At 43.0% G+C, this 23,540-nt stretch overlaps 1 protein-coding gene and 1 long non-coding RNA gene across 3 annotated transcripts in view; one reads left to right on the top strand and one right to left on the bottom strand.

Moving 5' to 3' along the window:
- Positions 1-572: 572 nt before the first annotated feature.
- LOC310650179 lies at positions 573-17,226 on the bottom strand. Of its 2 annotated transcripts, none has more exons than XR_014494330.1 (3): positions 17,171-17,226; positions 3,051-3,181; positions 573-649 (listed from the first exon to the last, which is right to left on the bottom strand). It is a non-coding gene; the product is annotated as an uncharacterized lncRNA (long non-coding RNA). The 2 variants fall into 2 exon arrangements; XR_014494331.1 differs by lacking the exon at positions 17,171-17,226 and adding an exon at positions 3,996-4,133.
- RRM2 (ribonucleotide reductase regulatory subunit M2) overlaps positions 16,048-23,540 on the top strand; it is a 14,896-nt gene continuing 7,403 nt past the window's right edge. The window contains exons 1-4 of the mRNA XM_083378925.1: positions 16,048-16,257; positions 17,203-17,280; positions 18,540-18,698; positions 19,171-19,287. Coding sequence (XP_083235051.1) covers positions 16,162-16,257; positions 17,203-17,280; positions 18,540-18,698; positions 19,171-19,287 — 450 coding nt within the window. The 5' untranslated portion in view covers positions 16,048-16,161. The remainder of the gene's footprint in view (positions 16,258-17,202; positions 17,281-18,539; positions 18,699-19,170; positions 19,288-23,540) is intronic.

Raw genomic sequence — 23,540 nt, 5'->3', positions numbered from 1 at the left:
AGCCAAGTGAATGAGGTTCCAATCCCTCTCCCAGTTAGTAATCCGACAAATTCTATAACTTATGGTATAGAAATGCTCTATAAAACATGAAATATTTTGAGCTTAAAATGCACCGTGGACTCTTTGGAGCTTAGAACATTTTCAGAGTGCTCGGAACACTTCTGGCAGAGTTGGAACAACTTATCTTTAAATGTGAAGGATCTGTTTTGAATTAAGGGATATTTCTTGCTTGAACTATTTCAAACTTTGAAAGTTTTGGCACTCTCCTAATAGCAGCCTGCTTCACTTTTTTAATGTCAAGATTTATGTCTAAGTAGCCAGATGGAAATTAAGGATGAAATATTAGTATATGCCATAATATTATACCTCATTTAATTGGAAATAATAAATCCTTAAAACAACAATCAACCCTTTAAATCTCTGTGCTTGAGAGAATACCTGTGAAAGGTGGAATAGTTGAGGTGTGCAGATTCTTTTTTAAATATCAGTGATGCAATCTGCCATGCAAACTAATAAGAACAGTGTTTTCAGACAGCACATTGTTATCATGATGAAAAACCTACTTGCACTGCGCGTGGAAATACTTGATTAGATTTTGAAGCAAGTCAACTCCTTTCTTAATCTTGATTTCATTGACTTTCAGCAGATACTGTTGATAAAGCAGAGGAAAAAAAATATTTACTGTTTTGGAATTAGAGTAGTGAACAAGTGATATTCAAGTCTTTTAAATCGGCTGAAACAGCACAGGGACTGTAGAGTATATGCTGCCTGAGAAGGTTCCCTTAGTTATTATAAATAAACTTAAGGGTAAATAGTAATTTAATAATGATTTAATTAATGATGTATTAATTAAATAAAGGAACCCATGGGCGCTCAATTTGTATAAGATTCTCAAGTAAACTATTTTAATCCATTATTTTCATCCCACAGCCCCACATACATAAACCTATTGCATGTAACTATTTAATAGAAGACGCTGTAGCAATGCTGCTAGTCGCTTTCCTCAAATAATAAAAAAATGACTGTGTCCAAATTTCAAATATATTTTTTATATGCAAGCCACTCTAGAAAGCAGTTCCCACCTAAAAATATTACTGTATTAAACAAATGTATCTTTTATACAAGCTACACATAAATTAAAACAAGCAACTTATCAAAAACACCTAGAATTGTTCGTGTCTGCTCAGATGAACCACCACCAATTTCTTTTTGCTTAATTGACCTCAGAATCCAACTAAAACAAAAAGCTAAAAGACAGGACACACAGAGATGCAATAAACATTTTATGATCACAACCCCTTGTGTCCTTTTTGAGAAGATTCTTCCAATGGGTATTTTAAGTATGAAGTTATTTGTTCTTTTATTGTTGGGAAGAATGAGACACAACAGGGGGAAAAAACAGAAGAATCCCAAAGCACACGCTGGAACAGAGAACTGAACCTTCCCTACACAATTACAGAGACACTTTCAGCTTTACTTATATCAGTGGTGGTGAACCTTTTAGAGACCGAATGCCCAAACTGCAACCCAAAACCCACTTATTTATCGCCGGGTGCCAGGTGGGACATGGCCCACTGGGTGGACGTGGCTGTGGTGGTCATGTCAGACTGGGTGGATGTGGCCAAAGTGGGCATGGTCACCATGATGTTGTTTGTTGGGAGGGATGCCTGTGGGGGCCGGGCAGGGTTGGGGGAGATCCAGGGGGTCTCTGGCAGGTGGGACTGTGGGCAGGAGGCTCGTCCTGTGGGCTGAGGCGACGCAGGGCAGGGGTGCCATTGTCATGGGGAAAGGCAAGGCAGGGGCAGGGGTAGCTGCTGCCTGACACCCTCGGCCCCCGCACACAAAGGCCAGCGAGTGCATGGGGGCCGACAGTGTCTGTTGCCATCCACAGCCTGCCAGCTCCTCGACCGGCGCACTCTGGGGTTCCGCAGCCCACTGCCAGCAGTTCAGAGAATCCACCTCTGAGCTGGACAACTGGCTGACAGCTGAGGAGGTGATGCAGTGGGTCATGCCTGGGAAAAGGACAGCATGCGAGGCCAGGAGGGACGGGACGGGGGGGGAAGGGAAACCAGCCATGTTGGGATGCATCCGGCCACGTGGGACCTCGGGCAGCTGGTTGCTATCCCCGGGGTATGGCACACGTGCCCACAAAGAGGGCTCTGAGTGCCGCCTCTGGCACATGTGCCATAGGTTCGCCACCACTGACTTATATCATTCTCTACTGCCTGTAGAGTAGACTGCTACTATACAGGCAGTCCTCGACTTATGACCTCTATTTTTCTGTCCTTTTTATAAGGCACCAATTTCCTACATCATTTCTGAACTGTTTTACTGCTTCTTTTGGGATCACATTCAGATTGGTAGACTTGCTTAGTGTTTATTTCCAAACCAAGATTTGAAAGGCAGTTTCAAAACAGTTTTAATCACTATGCTAACCAGAGTTGATCTGATTTAGACATGATGCTACACTATTAATTTAAATAGTAGACATGTGTGCGAAGACAACAGGAATGGAAGAAAAGAGGAGAAAGTTACCCACTGGACTCCCAATCTTTTCCCCAAAGATAATTCCAAGCAGCAGGAGAGGAACCATTATACTGTTTAAGCCTAAAGAACAACCAAGTTGAAAACCAAAATTAGCCCACCAGATTATTGCAGAACAATGCAAACGCTGAAGAGCCATTGCTTCTCTTCAAGGCATCCGCAGCATTTTCTCAGCAGCTGTTAAACATCCCTGCTTAACTAAATCAACTGAAATTTTCATTTTCTAACACTACTATGCAGCAGATGGTAACTTAAATGCATGAAAGAGACAATCCTCTAAGCCTAGGATGAAATGATTATATAAATATTTTGAGCAAGGGGGCTGGTTTATAATCTGCAAATCTGTTGATTTATTATGGATAAAATGGAAAGTAATTGTGCCAACAGAAGAAATACCCTGAAATAAAAACCAGAAAAATCAAAGTTCTCTTCAGAGTTTTCCCACAGAACGCCTATAACACAATTCGTTTGTGTCAGGGAAGAATAAAATTTGTTCCATGTTTTACCTCACACATCTGCAATTGGAAGAATCTTCGCTCTTTTTCCATCTCTTCTGCTATTTCGGCCCCACTAATTTCTGTACAAATTGTTCCATGCAACTTATCATGTTCTTTTTTTCTCTTTTTCTATTTTTGTCCTATATGAAAGAAAAACAGTAAAATTATGCTTTGCCCTAAGCTTTAATTGTTAATTGTTTCAAAACAGCACCACCCATTTTAAATGGAAATTCAAAGCATCATCAAGATTAGTGAGGTAATGCTGGTGTCTCTAACTCATTGTTTCAGCAGACCAGAAATCTGTTAAATTGGGGATGGTCAAAAAATGTGAGTTGCATAGTTCAGAAACAACTAAATACTTTGAAGAATGTTGGTTTCCTACAAATGTATTCATTTGTAACAGAATGAAATTATAATTACAAAAATGGATCTTTAAAAGGGATACCATAGGAAAGAAAAACAAGACATTGAAAGCAAGTTTGGATTACCAGGAAAAGCCTTACTGCTCTCAGGGCATCAACACTGATGCACGAAGGGCAATGCAAGCCCAGATGCAAATCCAGGCTGCAAATTATCATTGCTGCTTTTTAATACTGGGGAAAAATCATGCAACACCACTGCCTTTATAATTCATGCAATTTTGAGAAAGAATAAATGTTACACATGAATCTCTTTCTTGCCTCTCCAAATCCTGACTCATTTCCTGAGAACTAAGAAAGGGAACACAAAATGCTATGATTCAGTTCATCCAGTTCAGTGCTTCTGCATTAACAATGCGGAGAACCAGGACTTGCACTAGATCTTTCTGAACGAGCTCTTAGACGCTCCATATGGTGTCTAGACCACTCCTTAATAACTGAAAAGTCCAAGAGGAAATTGTATTATGGAGAGCCTTTCCATAATCTACAGGCAAAGTGACATATGTTACTGAAATGTCCCCATAACGTGGCCTACTTTTACTATTTTTTGCTGTCATCTGCCATCTTTCCATAATCAGAATTCTATCCAGCTATGTGCTTTATACAGCTTTTCCTTGTCGGAGAGCACTTTGCCTTCACCCCAGTCTGCCCAGACCACAGCTGTCACACCCAGTGGAATCAAAGGAATCTAGGAACAAGAAAAAATTGCTTTAGAATACTTTTTAGGATAACTTTTGAACTTGAATATTTAAAAACTATCTGTACATCTTTCAAGCCCTTTCTTGGTGAATTGTGTTAATATTTTCAGTTTAAACGTGTTCACAGGACAGCCTTGCAGAAAGGCTGGGAAACATAACTCTGCAGCTTTTGTGGGGCTCGGTGGAGCCCTCAAATCCCTTTTCCTAATTCATTTTTAACATCACTTTTTAAATTTTGAATATGGCGCTCATTTTTTTAATATTTCATTTGTACAGCACCTAGAGCAGGGCTTTCCAACCAGTGGTACGGGTACCACCTGTGGTACATTGGCACCTGGCAGGTGGTATGTGAACATCCTAGAAAAGTGGTAGCAGGGGAGGGGAATGAGCTGAACCGGTGGTAGCACCGCACAAGCCTGAGTGAGAGACGGCTGGAGCTGCAGGGCTGTCAGGGCTCAGCGGAAGTGCCAGGATCAGCGCTTCTTCAGGGCTGTCAGGGCTCAGTGGAAGCGCCAGGATCAGCGCCAGGCTCCACCTGGAGCTTGGCACTGATCCTGGCACTTCCGCTGAGCCCAGAAGAAACGCCAATCAGCTGGAATGTTGCAGCATCTCCAGGGTCTTGTGATTTACATTCAGATGCTTGGCAACTGATTCATATTTATGACGATCACAGTGTCCCAGGGTCATGTGAAGTGACCAAAACCTGCTGCAACCACCCAGCAGACGGGGGGGGGGGAAATAAAAACCAAACACCACCCCCCACTCCTCCCCAGCTGCCAATCCTCAACAGAAATGCTCACAACAATGAAAATCTCGGACAGGAGAAAGAGCGCTGCCAGGCGGGCAGGCAGGTGTCTTGCTCGGCTGTGGCTTTGGGGGTACTTTTTTCAGTGCCATTGTAACTTCGAACAGTCACTAAGTGAACTGTTGTAAGTCGAGGACTGCCTGTACTTCATCACTTTTTTCCTTTTTTTTTTTTGGTCATCAAGTTTTTGACACCTTGCTAGGTGACTGGTGGTACTCAGATGTTGCCCTATCCTAAAAGTGGTACAATGGGTGAAAAAGTTGAAAAGCCCTGATCTAAAGAATTCCCGCTCAAAACATAACATTAAAACTTCGCTTTACCGATCCTTCCCCAGTGCCCAACTGTCCAGTTCGTTTCCAACCAATCCACAGGTGCAAAGTCGTTATGGGAACTGGAGCGATAAGGGACAGTTCCCAGGTGTTGCATCATCTACAACGGAGTGGAGATAAGGCAGATGGTCCCTGGTACATCCTTCCCCCTTTTCATACCCAAAAAGATACATCAAAAAAATGGGGAGAACGAAGTGAAGGAAACACATCTGTTAGCCCCCCTCCCAACAGAGGGAAACCTCCCCCCTCCCTTCAGAATGGCAGAGCCCTGAAAATATGAATTGGAGGGGACCTGACAGTTCTAGTCTCATGATATGCTAAACTGCATTGGTCATTAGCCCTGGGATGAAGCACCCAGCAGAGAATAATTAGTGAATATTGTTGTTACACTATTTCATGTCCCTTTGTAGCAATGGAGAAGGTTCAGTGTCATGGATATTGTAGTGTATGCTGTTAAGCACACACAGGAAATACCAGCACAGCAGGGGGCTGGACAGCTCCAGGCTATAACCGCTTTGGCGGGAAAGCCTGAATAGAGTGAGTCGTTGACAGCCCCAGGCATGGTCAGCTCTGGCGGGAAGCCAGGGTTTAAATCCATTGGCCACCTGCACTGGCGGGAAGCCCAGGTTCAAATCTATTGGTCATCATTCACCTGGGCAGGTATAAGAGACGCCAGGTAAACCCCTTTGCCCCAGCTTCATTCACGATCCAAATAAAGAAGTATTACCCAGCTCAAGTGTCCGTCTCTCTGTGCGACCACGCGACATTGCAGATATACTGATGATAACCAATTGCATATCCCTGGGAGGTGCCTGATCTAGTATTTGGGGGCTGTTTAGGCTCTAAATGAACAAGCTGAGATTGGATCCTGTGTTGTTTGTTCTCCCCCTCTCCACCCAAAAAAAAAAGAAAAAACCTCTCAATTTAACGTCACTACACACAATAATGGAACCAGAACAGTAAATGTAGTAATGTCTTCTATGATAATTAGCCCAGAACCGTATCGAACAGAAGCTTCAGCTGTCCCTGCCACTGGCTAGAGACAGAAGTCAGGGGAGGTCATGAGGATTGTTGCTTAACAATGGTTAGTGAGGGTCTTCAAGCTATGGTGAGAGCAACATGAGGTTGAAGCAGTAGATTTCCACCTACTGCAACACGGACATGCTCCACGGATAAATGAACAAAGAAAATCTCAAGTAAATTCAGTCTTAGCTGCTATCATATCAGGCTGATTTAACTTTACAGAAAACAATCCATTATGCACTGACAGCTGCAGAGGCAGAGCAGGTAAAAATGAACCTTTTTCATTCATTTATATCCAAGTGGTTTTTGTGGAACTGTACTATGATTATTTCCAAGCAGCAATATTTCCAGAAATTTATATATATTTAGAACCCAAATAAAATTTTAATATGTTTCTTTCCAGATCACAGTTCTGAGATATCATAATTTCTTACAAGAATTATTTATTGATATGTAATATTAATATTGTTTTAAAAAATCTATTTAGAGCTAGAGGATTACATTTTATCCCTTACAGATTTTTACAAGTAGAGGGAAGGCTTAGGGTTAGGGTTATTATTATTTATTATTTATTCTCAGCAGCTTCATTTCTAATCAGGCTGTTGCTAAAAATCTAAAATCACTGTAAGGTAAAGGTAAAGGTAAAGGTAAAGGTAAAGGTAAAGGTAAAGGTTCTCCCGCACATGCGTGCTACTCGTTTTCGACTCTAGGGGCCGGTGCTCATCTCCGTTTCAAAGCCAAAGACCCAGCGCTTGTCCGAGGACGTCTCTGTGGTCATGTGGCTGGCATGACTAGACACCAAAGGCGCACGGAACGCTGTTACCTTCCCACCGTAGTGGTCCCTATTTTTCTACTTGCATTTTTACGTGCTTTCGAACTGCTAGGTTGGCAGAAGCTGGGACGAGTAACAGGCACTTACTCTGTTACGCGGCACTCAGGATTCGACCCGCCAAACTGCCAACCTTCTGATCGACAAGCTCAGCGTCCTAACCCACTGAGCCACCACGTCCCTAAAATCACTGTACTTTGTCCTAACTATTACAAAGTGCTTTAGAACAAATGGTCGGAATGCAACTGGATATGACTCCAGCCAGAAATAAAACTCTCTCCATCTCTGCCAGAGGTCTATGAAGAAGTGTTACAAGCTGGGTATTTGTAGGTTAGAGAAGAATTGAGGGAAGACAGGACAGCTTTCTGAGTCTTGTAGTTTTTTCTTTAATAGCACGAGTCTTGTGCTGATTTACTTAGTAAATTTGCCTCTTCTAGTTGGTTTGCTGTCAGGTGTTCAAAATGTCTTCTTTTGGCAGGTCTGTCTCCAGAAATATAGACAGAGGCAAAGAAAAGAGAGGGAGCATGTAGATGAAATCATGGCAAGGCATCAGGTGGAGCAGGCAGAAAAAAAACAAAGCCAGAATAACAGCTGTAAGTAATTCATTCCCCTTACAATCCTGTCTTTTAGCTTCTCTTTTTGTCTGCTTATTTCTGTTGTATGACTGATGTATGCTTCTTAACATATCTGTATCTTAGCTCGAAGAGGAAAATCAAAGACATGCCAGAATATGGCAAAACATCATGGAGCAAAAGAATGAAGTGAAGATCATGCTACAAAGAATGGAAGAAAGTGAGTATCATTCTAACTTAATAGATTTTAATTATTTTCATTTTTAAAATGAAAGCGATTAATTTCATGTTAAGTTTAATATTTACAAGGACTAGTTACTGTGTTATTTGTTTGCCAGTTCTTGCTGAGTTGACCAATGGTGCCAGGGAGAGGCAGAGGCAACGCCAGATCAATGTAACGGAGGCAGAACTAAAAGACATGTTCTCCTAGGTATATTCTATTCAAAACAGTTAACCAAAATAGGCAAAGATGAGGTGCAATGGACCAAAGTGAAATAATTATATTGAGAGGCTGTTGTTTCACGGGAGATTTACATAGGAATCATGGGGGGGGGGGGAAATGAAGAAAAAATGTCTCTGATTTTTTTCAGTTTTTCTCCTGAGATTTCAAATTCTGAAAAACATTCTATATTCAAGAAGCCAAAAAAATTCAGTCAAGAATCCAAATAGGGGACAAAAAGACCAAGACACCTCCCCACCAGCAATCAACACTCAGATGAGCATAGATTAACATCAAGATCAACATCACACCAACAATCAAGGAAGTAAACAATATCTCAATCAAGGAACTGCCAAACAAGCTAACAGTAAACTGCCCAACCAAACAAGATTGCATGAACTGATTACAAACAATGGCATGACATAATAGCAGTATGTCATTGCAAGATCTGCAAGAAATATCATCTGCCTACAAGTAGTAAAGACATAAAAAATGAAGAAGCTAGACTTCCGGTGGCTCCGCGGCGCCGGAGACAGCCTTCCTGGGCTGCCCGCGGCTCAGCTGTGTGATTTTTCGCCCGAAACAGCGCCGATCAGCTGTTCGGGCGAATTTGAAGCCCCCTCCTCGGGAGAAGAGGAGGGGGTGAGCCCCCAGGTAGGGGTCGAGTTCTCCGGGGCCGCCTGAGCTTGGAGCTTGGGCGGCTGAAGGATTGAACTCCCCCGTAGCCTGGGCTGCTCCCAGCTGGCTAGCGTCTCTGCTCCGGACTTCATGGAGCAGAGCCAGGTGTCTGCGACCATCCCTGCTTGAAGGAGAGACTATGAAAGGAAAAGAGCAGGCAGAGCAGTACAAGAGGGAAAGATGAAGAGATGAAGAGGATTATTTTATTTTACTCTCGAGCTTGATGGACTTTGCTTAAAACTTAAAGTGAAAGTGCGTCACAATTGTAAGTAAAAGATGGCGGCTAAACCTCCCCCTAGAACTTTTCGGAGTGCTGGAAATTCTCCGGTGCAACAACAATCATTACTGCAGGCGTTGCATTCTCCCGATGTATTGACATCGAAGGACCTTGAAAAACATACCCAGTTAATTTTGGAGTCAATGGGTGTTAAATTTGTACATATGGAGGAGAAATTGGAGAAATTGGAGCAGAGAATGGAAGAAAGGATGGAACAGAAATTCAGAGAGATGAAGGTAGACATTTTGTCCTCAGTGCATAAAGTAGCTAAATGTGTGGAGGTGCTGGATGACAAAGTGGAAGATCTGACTCAAAAGAATGCTATATTAGAAGCAAAAGTATTGGAAATTGAAGATTTAAAAGACAAAATGGATAGCGAACTGAGTCTGGCTCAATTTTACCAGATGCAGTTTGCTGTTAGAATTAGAGGCCTAAAAGAGAATATTAAGGAAGATTTAAAGCAGCTGGTTTCTGAGGCTTTTGAGGTGGTATTGAACCATCCAGCATCTGAAATAAAACAAGGCATGGACAAAGTGTTTCGTGTGAACTCGTGGATTGCTAAACAGAGAAAGTTGCCTAGAGATGTGGTGGTTTATTTTGTAAAAAGGGAAATTAGAGATGAAGTTATACAAGTTGCCTATGATACTAAAGTTGTGATTGCTGGTCAAGAAGTTTTGGTTTTAAAATAAATTCCTCCAAAGATTTTAAAGAGAACGAAGGACTTTATATTTCTTGTGCAAGAGCTCAAGCAAAGAGATATAAGGTTCAGATGGGAGATCCCAGCTGGGTTGAGCTTCATGTATGAAGGCAAAAGGTACTGTTTGGGTACTGTGAAGCAAGCGCATGATTTTTACAACAATGTCTTAAAAGCAACCCCATCAACACTTTTGGAAGCTGCAGAGGGATCTGGAGAAGGAGAACATCAAGAGGATGAAGATGGACAGATAGACGAGAATGGTACAGGAGGAGATCAAGCTGCAACTCTTTTGGATGATCCTAGAGAACAGAGGGTGACGCGTGCTGCCTTAAAACGCTCAAAAAAGATAAAAAAATAAGACCAGTAGAAATCTATGGAACTTCCACAACATACTTACAGTCAAGTGGTAGTTGTGTTTTTAAGAGTTTTGGGATGATATGTATGGTAACAGAATCTTCAATTTGGAATTAATGGACAATTTACTACAGAGGAAGAGGTAGAAAGTTTTGTGGGTTAATGTGGGTTAATTTGTGTAAGAACTATCTATTATAGCCTATTTTGGCTAGAGAGGTTAATAGGGATAGGTGCTTGTGATGTGTAAATGAGAATTTGTTTAGGAAATAGTGAATTGTGGAAGAACATAGATGGGAATGACGCTAGTTTTCTTTTATTTTAGTTCTTTATACATATTTAGTATTATTAAGGATTGGTTTACTCTATATAAGCTAGAGAGTGATGGATTTTAGAGTTTATAATTGTTAGTATATGATTATGATTGCTTTTTAGATATATACCTTGTATTTTGCTCTGGGAAGTCGGGGGGGGGAGGGGGGGAGTAGGGGAAGTGGGGGGAGGCAGGGGAGGGAGGAGGGAGAGGGGGAGGGGGGAGATAGGGGGGAGGTAGGGAGGGGAGGAGGGAGGGGGAAGGGGGGTTTTTAAAGGAAAACTGTATTTTAAAACTTTTCAATAAAAAAAAATGAAGAAGCTAAAGTGTTCTGGGACTTTACAATTCAAACATACAGGCACCTGTGACATAACAAGCCAAATGTCAATAAGAAAGACAAAAAAGTCTAGACAGGGGACAGGGCAGAAAACACTTGTCAGTTTAGAAGTCTGGTTGGCTCTTACACTACATTCCCATCAATGTTTATTGAAAATTCCCACTGAACTTAATAATGGTTAATTCCAAATATGTAGGCATATGCTGTGCTAGACTTGGGTATCCGGATTAGCAGTGCTTTTTTTGTAAAAGAAAAGGGTGCCGGAACTCACACATGTCATACAACCGGCCTTGCCTACCCTACAAGGTTCCATCCAAAAAAGGTGCCGGAACTCCGTTCTGAGCGTTCAATGAGAAAAAAAGCCCTGCGGATTAGAATAAAGGCATGTTCATTCCAGGTTCTACAATCATTTCTAAACTAGCATTTTCTCCAGTCATATAGCCATCACTGTGACAATTGATCTCCTCAAAGGACGGGCTGTCAGAAGGGCTGGGTGATGCTATAAATGAATACCTTTCTAACTGCATAAGAGATAATGGCCTAAGAAAGGATATTTTACAAAGTAACTGCTCTGCTTCTTTTCCATTACAATTGCCAAAGAAAAAGTTTTGGGCTTCTGAAAAACAAAAAGTCAGAGAAGCAACTAAAGATTTCTACTTAATTGTGTAATTTTAGTTGAAGAGAGTGAATCACTGCAGTGGATGAAAAAATGTATGTTTTACGGTCTTTTACTGCCATCTTCTGTGATTTAGTGCCACTGCACATCAGATCAGAGGTTACCATACTACTGTTTTGCCATCTTAATTTTTATTTATTTGTATCCTGCCTTTATTTTTATTTTTACAAATAACCCAAGGCTAGAAACATATACAGCACCCCTTATTCCTCCTATTTTCCCCATGACAACAGCCCTTTTAAATGGGTTGGACTGAGTGATTGGCCCAAAGTCACCCAATTGGCTTTCTTGCCTAAGGTGGGACTTGAACTCACAGTCTTCTGCTTTCTAGTCTGCTGCCTTAACCATTAGACCAGAGGTCCCCAACCTTTTGGGCACCAGGGACCAGTTCCATGGAGAGAGATTTTTCCGTGGACTGGAGGGTGTGTGGTTTTGTGTGGATGGGGCTTTGCTTATTTGTGAAGCCCGGTTGCTGGCATGCCGCAGCCCGGTACTAGCCCATGAACTGGGGGTTGGGGACACCTGCAATTGTCCAAACTGGTTCTAATCAATAACTTCAGCATAGAGCATTGCAGTGACAGAGAAAAGGGGTTGCATATATCATGTAGGAGGCAATATTACAATTCAGTGCACTCTTTCTTGACCTTATGGCAAATCCTTCTCCATATTGGTCAAAGATGCAGGAACATTGCCTGTGTTTATATGATATCCTAAATCATAGTCTTAGAATAAAATCTGTTCAAGCACCATGTCCAGTGCTTCACGTCTGGGCTCAGAAAATATTCTATAATTCTGGGAATGGTAGAAGGGGTAGATTTTTCCTTTCCTAAATTACCTCTGAACACCGACATAATTTTCCATAATGGTGATCATCCTTCTGGTCACCCTACCCTATAAAGATAGTTGAGAATGCTGTTTTAGGCCCTGAGTTGCCCCTAGTAAAAATGTATGTGGAACTGAGGATGTGATGTGTTTGCAGGGAGAGGGGTAGCTGGCTGACTGGGACTGGGATTGCTGAATGAGGCAGATGGAACACAAAGCGTCAGATCAGCCAGCTGATTCGGTATTAATGGAGCTTTTCCTTATAGGACAAAAATCAGAGGGAGTTGATTGGGTGGCAGCAGAACAGAAAATAATACGGTGATGGGTGGTGAGCATCTACTGGGAGATTGGGGGCAGGTCCCTCTAGCAGAAGGTATGAACTTACATGAACTTACAAACTTCTAAATTCTATTTATCTATTTAAGAAATTTATACAGTTGCCCAACTCACACATATCCACGAAGGTAAGAACTTCTATGAAGTTGACAGAGGCAGATCTTGGCTTCTAATACCCATTCAGCATTGCAGCTGTTTGGGCCCTGTCCCAATTCCTGGTCATTAGTATGTCTGTTGCTCTGGCCTCCAACAGCTACCTGTAATGAAGCCTCCCTCATCCAAGACCTTGCATAAATCTTAGGGAACCTCTGGTTTTCAAAGGAATTCTCGAAGATGAAATGACAAAAGAAATGAGCACCTCTGGACAAGGATGAAAGGCAAATAAGGTTAAACACAAGTAAGTGCCTTTGATAAGAATTACCGCTTGGTGATAAAAAATGGCAAAACATAGTTATTTTTCCACTCCTACTGCATTCACAGGTTGCCAGATGGTAGCTGTAATGTATTGGCATTTTACTTGAACTGTTTCATGTGTCTGTTTGAATGCTGCTTAAAGTTGCTCAATTGGTGTGTCTGTGTAATGGTCACTGACTAGCCAGACTTGCTGTCTCCAAGAAGATCATTGGATGATTTGGGGCGGGAATGGGTTCCTTTAAACCTATTGGCCGCCGCCTAGTGGCCAACCGTATAAGTAGCTGCGCAGAAGCCTCTGTTTCAGTTCTGTTCCTGTTTGCCTCAATAAAGCAATGTTCCTGTTTGCAACCTCTCCTCTCGCTTACTGCCTCCAAAGAACTCACTACACAACAGTAGCCATGTTTCAGGTAACACAGTCCCTCTTGGAAGGAGATTGAATCTCTTGTTCCAAGGTGGACAGGGTCCTCAGGGTATGAGGGCAGCCACCTATATACCGTATTAGAACAATGTCCTTCCTGGTTGCTCATGGCTTGCTAAAAGACATATGGTTGGCTCCAAGCAGTAAGAATTGATCCCTGATGGGAGACACTATAGTATGCCTTTTACTTAAGAAGCCATCACTTGGATCCAAGAGTCCTGGATAATTGCCATCCTGTTTCCAACCTTTCCTTTATGGCATTGATTATATTTGTGGATGTTCTCTGGCAAAGCTTAGAATAGGGTGATGCATTAACTTGACTCTCCATGATGTCTCAGCCTCAATCAAGGTATCCTTGATTGGCAAAAGGGGCTAGGAGTTGGAGGTACAGAGGTATGGTATTGCAGTGGTTCATCAAAAATAGCTTTACCCAGTCTAAATCTGACAGCAAACCTATCATTACCTATCCAACCCAAATGACAATAGGTTTAGTTGCAGCACTTGGAAAAAACTGCATTTGAAAAGTAAACTTTAGTACTCCCTTCCTTTCACTGCCATAAATTCATAGTTGATGCATAAAAAAGATTTATGGGACCCTTTTCTTTCTTATACATCAAGCCATTTTCAACAGTTATATAGAATCCAGAATAGAGTTACCTTGGAAAATGAAATTATTAAACAAAACACTTCAGGCAACTTAAGGAAACCAGCCAAATTAGGCACCCTGTGGGCAAAGGGAAGGAGTTATGCAATTACTATTACCGAGGTTCAGCTTTAATTGTATTTACTTGGACCTAAAAGCAGCTTTACTCAGTACAGCTTAGATCCTAGACCAGGGGTGTCAAACTGCCGGTCCACGGGCTGGATGCATCATGGCGAAACCACACCCACAGCAATGGAAAAAAAGTCACGATATGTCGTGACACGTTACGTGATGTTGCGAGTTTCACACTCCTGTCCTAGACAACACCTTTAAGAGCATCAAACTTCCAATCTGTCTATGCCAGGTCCTCTGGAAGGACTCAGTAACTGGATAAAAATGCCAATTCCAGTCTAAACATCTGGCTGGCTGGCTGTTGTTGTTAGTTGCGAAGTCATGTCCGACCCATTGTGACCCCATGGACAACGTTCCTCCAGGCCTTCCTGTCCTCTACCATCTTCTGGAGTCCATTTAGGCTCACGCCTACTGCTTCAGTGACTCCATCCAGCCACCTCATTCTCTGTCGTCCCCTTCTTCTCTTGCCCTCAACCTTTCCCAGCATTAGGCTCTTTTCCAGTGAGTCCTTCCTTCTCATTAGGTGGCCAAAGTATTTGAGTTTTAGCTTCAGGATCTCTGGCTGGCCATACAACAAACAATAATAATATATAGTGGAGATATAGCGGAGTTTAGACTTGGCATTTTTATCCAGCTATTGAGCATATTGAAGCCAAGAAAAGGATTAGAAGAGAATATATCAAGAAAGTGAAGAAGATCGTAAAGTCTACATTCATTGGAGGAACTACCATCTAGGCAATTAACACCTGGGCAATTCCAGTCATTAGATACACAGATGGAATAATAGACTCTAGTAGAACAAAAGGCCATGGATAGGTAGACCTGAACAATAATGACATGAATCATGCCCTTCGTCCACACAGCAAGGTTGACTCTACTTTCCAAGGAAAATGAGTAGGTGTGAAATGTTGCAAGTACGTCAGGCAGTTAAAAAAAAAAGGGCATTGGAAGAATATCTGAAGGAGATGCACTGAAGCTAATATAGGTAGTCCTTGACTTACAACAGTTCATTTAGTGATCGTTCAAAGTTACAACAGCATTGAAAAGTGACTTATGACTGTTTTTCACACTTACAACCACTGCAGCATCCTCATGGTCACGTGATCAAAATTCAGACACTTGGCAACTGACTCGTGTTTATGGCAGTTGCCGTGTCCCGGAGTCACATGATCACCTTTTGTGAAATTCTGACAAGCAAAGTCAACGGGGAAGCCAAATTCACTTAACAACCGTGTTACTAACTTGACAACAGCAGTGATTCACTCAACCATTGTGGCAAGAAAGGTTGTAAAATGGGGCAAAACGCCCTCGACAAATGTCTCACTTAGCAACATAAATTTTGGGCACCCTTGTGGTCGTACGTTGAGGACTACCTGTAGGCAAGAGATGAGAAACAGAGGGGGAGAAAGATTTGTCAAGACATTCTCTTTCCAGTTATAAACACTCTTGAGAAGGTTGAGGACACTTCCTTGACACCCTTTTGAAGAACCCGTCCCTCATGAATAAATAAAATCGCTGCAGTCAAAAGAAACGTTATTGTCAACTCATTTATGGAGATTCTCAGTTATCCGGATTATGGTTGTCCCAAAGGCGTGTTTTTTTTCCCAATCAAGAAAGTCTAGTTGCAGTTTGAAAAAAAATAAATTAAGCACCTTTGGGTTATTAACACTCATTGCTAGGCTATTACACATTCAGAAGGGGCAGACCTTCGCTTCCGATTCCCGCGCTTGGGGCACAATGGGGTGCATCGCTCAACCAATGGGAAACCGCAAAGCGGGCTTCCAATTGCTTTGCGATTGGGTGATCCGGCGTTCTGGCGCCAAGTTCGAAACTCATATAAAGCGGCGAGCGGGCTCGTTCTCGCTTTTCTCCGGTTGGCTATTTTGTTGCCTCTCTCTTCGCAAGCTGAACGATGCTCTCTACTCGCAACCCTCTGTCCCTTCATAATGAGCAGCAGCCCCAGTTTTCGCCTAAGAAGAAGGTGCCCTTGAAAGATAAGGAGAACACGGTGAGTCTAAAGGGGACCGGAATTATGAATCTCCCGGAGGGGGAATTTTTAGAGGAGGGAAGCAAAAATACCCCTTTGTATTGGGGAGGGGGGGGAGAAAAAGAATCCCTCTAATGAGAGTTGGGGAAAACGACCCCCTCGCTTTCTTAAGAAACTTTGCCCAGCCAGACCTAGCAGGAGACGGTGCAGGTTATATTTCCAGCACAAACTGAGGAACACGAGGTGAGGTGAGGTGGGGTGGGGGGGGGTGGAAGAAGGCGGCTTTCCTGAGCCCATAATTTGTGCGATAAGTGTGGCTCCCCGGAGATGCCCATTGTTAAGACAGCCACGGCATTTTGCTCGATTCGCTTCCAATTATTTGTGTGGGGGGTAATGGTGGTGGTGGTGTGTGGTGCTTTCTCAGTCTTGCTGAGCACATTGATTTGTGCTTCTTAGATTGACTCTGACTCTTCGGAGAAGGGCGGGAAATAAATGGGATTAAAACAGGGGTCTTCAAACTTGGCCCTTTTATGACTTGTGGACTTCAACTCCCACAATTCCTCAGCCAGGCTTGCTGGCTGAGGAATTCTGGGGCTTGAAGTCCACAAGTCATAAAAGGGCCAAGTTTGAAGACCCCTGGATTAAAATAAAAAATAATAAATAAATAAATAAATATTAGATCGAACTACAATTCCCGCCATCCTTTGCTTTTGGCGGCTCTTCCTGGAATGGTGGGAACTGAAGTTCCCCCAAATGCGAAGGGCACCGAGTTACCGCTGACCCGCAGCGAGCCCTCCCGAAGGCTGGTCCGTTCTCGGCCCGGGAGAATCCCAGAAGTCTGCGCCTGGACTTAAGAGGGCTCTGGAGCGCGGAAAAGGCGGGCTCTTGAGAGGCGTCCCAAGCCTTTCCCGCCTTTGATGAAATCCGCCCTGACCTGGTTTCCCGTCTCTTTTCTCGCCTTCGTAGCCTCCCTCGCTCAACGCCACCCGGGTCCTGGCGGCCAAGACGGCGCGGAAGATATTTCGGGAGCCGGACGCCGAAGCGGTGAGTCCGTGGTGAGAAGGCGAGCGATTCGTCTCACGGATTTGGGGGGGGAGGGGGGATTTCTCGAAAGGTTCAAGGGAGGGATTGGGGGGGGGGAAAGGTGTGTGGATGGAAGATGGTCCTTTGTGGGGAAAGCGGGGGGAGGGGGAAACCTTCCCGCCGCCTAGGAAGCAGTGAGGGCGGGACTCAGTTGTCTTCTCTGCAGCTTTGGCGCCAAATGCCCAATTACGCAAAGACTGGCTTTTCCTGTTAAGGGGGAACCGGGAGTGAATCTTTGGCCTTTCGGCGGGCCCCAGCTGCTTTTTTTTTTCTTTTCTTATAAGGGATTAGTAAGGGACGCGGTGGCTCAGTGGGTTAGGACGCTGAGCTTGTCGATCAGAAGGTCAGCAGTTTGGGGTAACAGTGAGCGCCTGTTACTCATCCCAGCTTCTGCCAACCTAACAGTTCAAAAGCACATAAAAATGCAAGTAGAAAAATAGGGACCACTCCCGTGGGAAGGTAACAGCGTTCCGTGCAACTTTGGTGTCTAGTCATGCCGGCCACATGACCAAGGAGACGTCCTCGGACACGTCCTCGGACAAGCGCTGGCTCTTCGGCTTTGAAACGGCCCCTAGAGTTGGAAACGACTAGCACGCATGTGCGGGGGGAACCTTTACCTTTACCTTTTATAAGGGATTAAAGTTTATTTTCTTAGGTTTAGCAACACATTAAGAATGCTTTCTGGCATAGTTGAGTCAGCTGAGCAAACAGTTTAAAGGAGAAGGCTCATTTTTATTTTTATTTTATTTTTTTTGCAATTGCAAGAGGTTTTTTTTGGAGGGTCCTCGTGTCCTGTCCTATTCTAATTTCTGACCTGGCCCGTCTTAACTTATAGATTTGGTGTTTTACACGAACACAATATTTTTTAAACCTTTTCAAGGAATTTTCTTGAATTTGTCATCTTTTTTCTTATTTTTCTCTTTTTTAGTTCATACTGTTCTCTGCCCTGTGCTTTTGATCCTTTAGCATTCTAACTTCTTCCTCTGTTGACCGTTCAATTCTTATCTGTATACAAAACCTATCTGCCTCTTTTTTATGATTCTTTTTAGGATGTAAAGTAGAATCTGAGAAGTTGGGTTTTCGTTATTCTCTTTTTTGGAAAAAAATATCAAGATTTGGTGTGGTTTTATTACTGAATTTGTCATAATCTATAACTATTGAAAATGTTTTCTCATAGCAATGCTTCTATCATGGTAATACATTACACTTGTACTTTTCAGGAGGTGCCTAAAGGAGCAAAGCCACTTCCATCAAACAATGTGCAGGATGAGCCTCTGTTAAGGGATAATCCTCACCGTTTTGTCATTTTTCCTATTCAATACCATGACATCTGGCAAATGTACAAGAAAGCAGAGGCGTCATTCTGGACAGCGGAAGAGGTGAAGTCCTTTTATTCTCTCTTTCCTTTGAGGCTCTGTGGTGGAGATAGGAGCAGTGCTAAGAAGATAGGTGTAGAGCAGGGGTAGGCAACTTTGGCTCTTTTATGACTCGTGGACTTCAACTCCCAGAATTCCTGAGCCAGGAATTCTGGGAGTTGAAGTCCACGAGTCATAAAAGAGCCAAAGTTGCCTACCCCTGGTGTAGAGTAACTGAAGCAAGCCAGTCTGACCAGATTGCTGGATTAGGACTAGGAAAGAGGTTTAGTCCTGAACTCAGTCATGGAAGCTCACTAGAGTGTTTTTGAATTAGTCACTATCTCTTTGCCCAATCAATTTTGGATTTATCTCTGTTGAGATACAATGGAAGGAAGAGTGCTACTTAAATTATTATTCTACTTTTGAAAAGAAAGATATGTTTTTAAAGTAATTGCTAGCATTGCGACTATTCTCACTGGCTGTTTGGTGTATTTAGGTGGATCTTTCTAAAGATCTTCAACACTGGGAATCCTTAAAACCCGAAGAGAAGTACTTCATTTCCCACATCTTGGCATTCTTTGCAGCAAGTGATGGTATTGTCAATGAAAACTTGGTAAGTGTGTTCAAATTTTATATTCAATATGCCAAAATAATTAACCTAATTTTCTTTATGTATCTTTATATTAGTTGCCAGTAATCTACCGCAACTACAGCAAAGGGTCTTGAGTGACGTGGTCTACCTTACTTTAAAAAAGCAATTCAGATTTACTAACAGAAGAAGCAAGCAGTAATGTTCTAGCCCAGACATGTCAAACACAAGGCCCGGGGGCCAGATCAGGCCCGCGAAGTGGTTTCATGTGGCCCGTGAAGCCATCCTATAAACAGTGAGGGAACAGCCCCGGCTGCCTTGGCCCTGGCCCAGAGACCTTCCTTCTGCCAGAGACCCCCAGATCTGTCCCACTCCTGCCCAGGCCCCCATAGGCACCCTTGATGTAGAGCTGGCCACGCCCACCCAGGCCATACACACTCTAGCCACGCCCACCCAGGCCATACCCACCCGGCCCCCTGAGGGCAACTGCAATGCTGATGCGGCCCTCAATGAAATTGAGTTTGACACCCCTGTTCTAGCCTTTTTTTTATTCTTTTTAGATTAGAAGTGTGAAAGGGGTTATAGTGCCCACTTCCTCATAAGGCTTTTCTGTAGCTTTTCTAGCTGATTAAAAGAAAAAAAAAATCCTTATTTATGAATAAGGAATCTTTTCCTAAATACCTAGCACCACAGGTTGAAACATGAAACCAGAGGAAAAGCTATGCAAACTCTAAACTTTTATGGGTTATAATTTTAAATTTCCTGCCCCAAAGGTGCTTTTTCAGGAGGCAACTGGACTTTCTTGTTTTTCTTTGAAGATGTTTCACTTGCATGAGAAGCGAAACATCTTCAAAGAAAAACAAAAGTCCAGTTGCCTCCTGAAAAAGCACCTTTGGGACAACCATGGCCTGGATGACTGAGAATCTCCATAGACATTTAAATTTCCTGATTTTCTTCTAATATCAAAGTAGCTTTCAATAACGTGCAAATGATATATTTTTCCTTTAATCTTGGTCATTCTGTTTTTGAACTGCTTAGCACATTTCATTCGCTCGCTTCTAGTTTTTGCTTTCTGCTTTTGTGCCGCTATTACAAGCCAACATGTCCAATATAATTTTTCTGGCATCAAAAATGCTTTGTAACTTCAAAAATGTAGCTGAAAGAAAAAAAGATCCAGAACCGTAAGGAATAAGTGAAACGTTCCCATAAATAATCAAAGCGTCAGGAGACAACTACCAACGGATGTGTGGCTTGTGATAGAAGATTGATGGCTAGACATCTGTCCTTGTCTCCCGTAAATTGGCAGGTCTAGGCTTGTTAGCTTTTCGTCTAGTCAAAGTTTTGGCAATTGGGACTCTCTTTGCAGTGGTATTTGTCAGGTTCCACGTGCTTGTTGAGTTCAAATTATTATACAGGTAGTCCTCAGACTACAGCCATTTGTTAAGCTACTATTTGAAGTTACAAATAAGCTACTATTTGATTGGTTACAAGTAGTTCTCAGGGTGCTGGCTGTCCCAACACCCTGGGGCCATGTGATGGTGATCTGGGTTCTTGGCATCTGGTTCATGCTTTTGATGCTTTTGTAGCATCCCAGGATCTTGTGATTTGTGGCCTTTCCTATCAATTTACTCAATAAGTCGGTGGGGAAATTATCCAGGAAGGTCACAAGTTGTTGGGTTAAGTTGCACGTAATCCCCCAGTCCTTCTGTGCTCACACCATGCTGGCTATTCACCATGCTGACTCTTTCCCTTCCCCTCCCAGCTGCAGCTAACCTGCCCTGCTAACTTGGGATTTGCAACTTCTTCACTGACTTTGGTTGTAGGAAGCTGCTTTACCTACGGCAGGGGTGTCAAACTCAATTTCATTGAGGGCCGCATCAGCATTGCGGTTGCCCTCAGGGGGCTGGGTGGGCGTGGCCTACTGGGTGGGCGTGGCCTACTGGGTGGGCGTGGCTAGAGTGTGTATGGCCTACTGGGTGGGCGTGGCCAGCTCTACATCGTTCGCATCAAGGGTGCCTATGGGGGCATGGGCAGGAGTGGGACAGATCTGAGGGTCTCTGGCAGGAGGAGGGTCTCTGGGCCAGGGCCAAGGCAGTGGGGGCCGTTCCCTCACTGTTTCCAGGATGGCTTCAGGGGCCACATGAAACCACTTCGCGGGCCGGATCTGGCCCCTGGGCCTTGTGTTTGACATGTCTGACCTACGGCCTTAGTTAATCACAAAAATTGGGACCAGAAGCAACACAGTCACAAAGCATGATGCCACAAGGCATGATGCCATGTGACTGTACCGCTTAGCAATGGCAATTCTGGAACTCCAGGTTTCTGTCATTAAGGGAGGACATCCTGCCATTGGTGGCCTCCTGCTGTCTCCCATATTGACATTGCTTGCCAGAAGCGGGCAAAAAAGGTTGCCAAGGGCAAGTGGAGGATGCTGCAGTTGCTGGAACTCTTGAGAACAGTCCTAAGTTCCACTCGTTCAATGCTGTTTGGATGGTTGCTGAACAAGTGATCCTTAAAGGATGACCTGGTGCAGTATAGATTATGTATAAGTTGATCATTGGATAGTATCTATAAGTAAGCTAACATAGGCACAATGCTACATAAATATCTCTAGATGCAATGCTTTTCAGAAGGGCTGGTTATGTATTCAGATTGTAGTGAGTTGTAGAAAATTAAGCTTAAATTGATGAATATGAGCTCTGCATAGGATGCTTGTGGAGAAAAGTGGAAGGAGGTACTTTGAGTAAGCTAAAGAGTATGACCTTTTAGTGGAGCAAAAGTAGTAAATTTAAAGTTATTCGAATATGAAAGAGATACTTTTGGATGCTCTGCTTGAACTAAAGTTCCGATGCCTGCATGGACTAGAATGCTAATGTTCCACACAGAAGGAATCTAACATTGCTTTGGGCAGAGAGGACACGGTGGTGTATCCTACTACAGAGGTCTCCAACCTTTCTTGGTTGGTGGACTGGAGGGAAAGGGAGGGGGAAGCATTTTACGTGCACGCGTGCACACACAAATGGGGCCATGTGCACGCACAACGCAAGCACCCACTGCCCTGGTTTTGCCATGTGCTGGTGATGACCTATAAAGCCCTAAATGGCCTGGGTCCGGGATATTTGAGGGAACACCTCCTGCCAGCATCAAACTCCCTTTGTCCAGTGCGCTCACACTGGGAGGGCCTTCTCTGTGGGTGCGCCTGCCCTCTGGAACCAGCTGCCCGTGGAGCTTAGGACCGCCCCTGACCTTCCTTCATTCCGCCGGGACCTGAAGACCTGGCTCTTTGAGCTCTCCGGCCCAGGCTGAGAATTTTTAACTGAGGTTTTTAGTTAAGGGATAATTTAATCTTTTAAAATTGTTTTTTAACTTTTGTATTTCGTACTGTTTGATTTTAAATACCCTGTAAACCGCCCTGAGTTCTTCAGGAAAGGGCGGTATATAAATTTAATAAAATTAAAATTAAATTAAAATTAAATTTTTATAGCAGCAGCGGCACAAGTGGGGGTAAATGTGCGCATACACGTGTGCACACTGGCCAGCCTATTCAGTGGGCCATAGCCCACAGGTTGGGGACCCCTGTCCTACCATCTCTGTCATTCCTAATCTTCCTTATGGCTACCTTCCCTCTATTAAAGGGTAGGCTGTGGCCAGTAAAATCTGAGAACCAGATTGACAGGCTATGCAGTGTTGGGATGATAGCAGTGGGGAAGTGAAGAAATGACTACATTTGTTTTATCTAACCCCTCGCCATGCAAAATTTCCAGCAGGGGGTGTTATATTCCGAGTTTGAAAGAAACATTGTCATGTACTTACCTAATTTTAGCAGAATAGGTTTTATCAAAAAATACTTGGCATATGTTGTGTAGGCTAGACTGGGAAGTTGGAAAACAATCTGGAAGAAAGCAATGACAAATTGCCTTCATAATGCCAAGAAAAATACATGAATTGGCTTGATTCAAAAACATATTTTCCTTTTTTTCAAAGTGCAAATTTGACTTCATTTCTTCTATTAATCTGACTATTTAGATGTATTAAAATGGGTAATTAAAATAGAAGGAATGAAACTGGCTTATTGATCTTAGCCCATCAAGCAAGAGAACCATCTGAATATGTGTTGAGTATTTGTTTAATTTTTCAAAATAAATTTAATAACATATTCTTGGCAGATTTTGAATAGGTTAAAACTAACGTCAATTGCTCCTTGAAGTTAAACATATACATACGCTACGTGTATAATTAGTTTATGCAGAGCCTAAACAAATTGTGGGCCAATTCTT

Source organism: Vipera ursinii (assembly GCF_947247035.1).
Source record: "Vipera ursinii genome assembly, chromosome: 1".
NCBI lineage: Eukaryota > Metazoa > Chordata > Lepidosauria > Squamata > Viperidae > Vipera > Vipera ursinii.
Note: the sequence above shows the minus strand (reverse complement) of the source record. Positions and strands in the feature narration are given on the sequence as shown.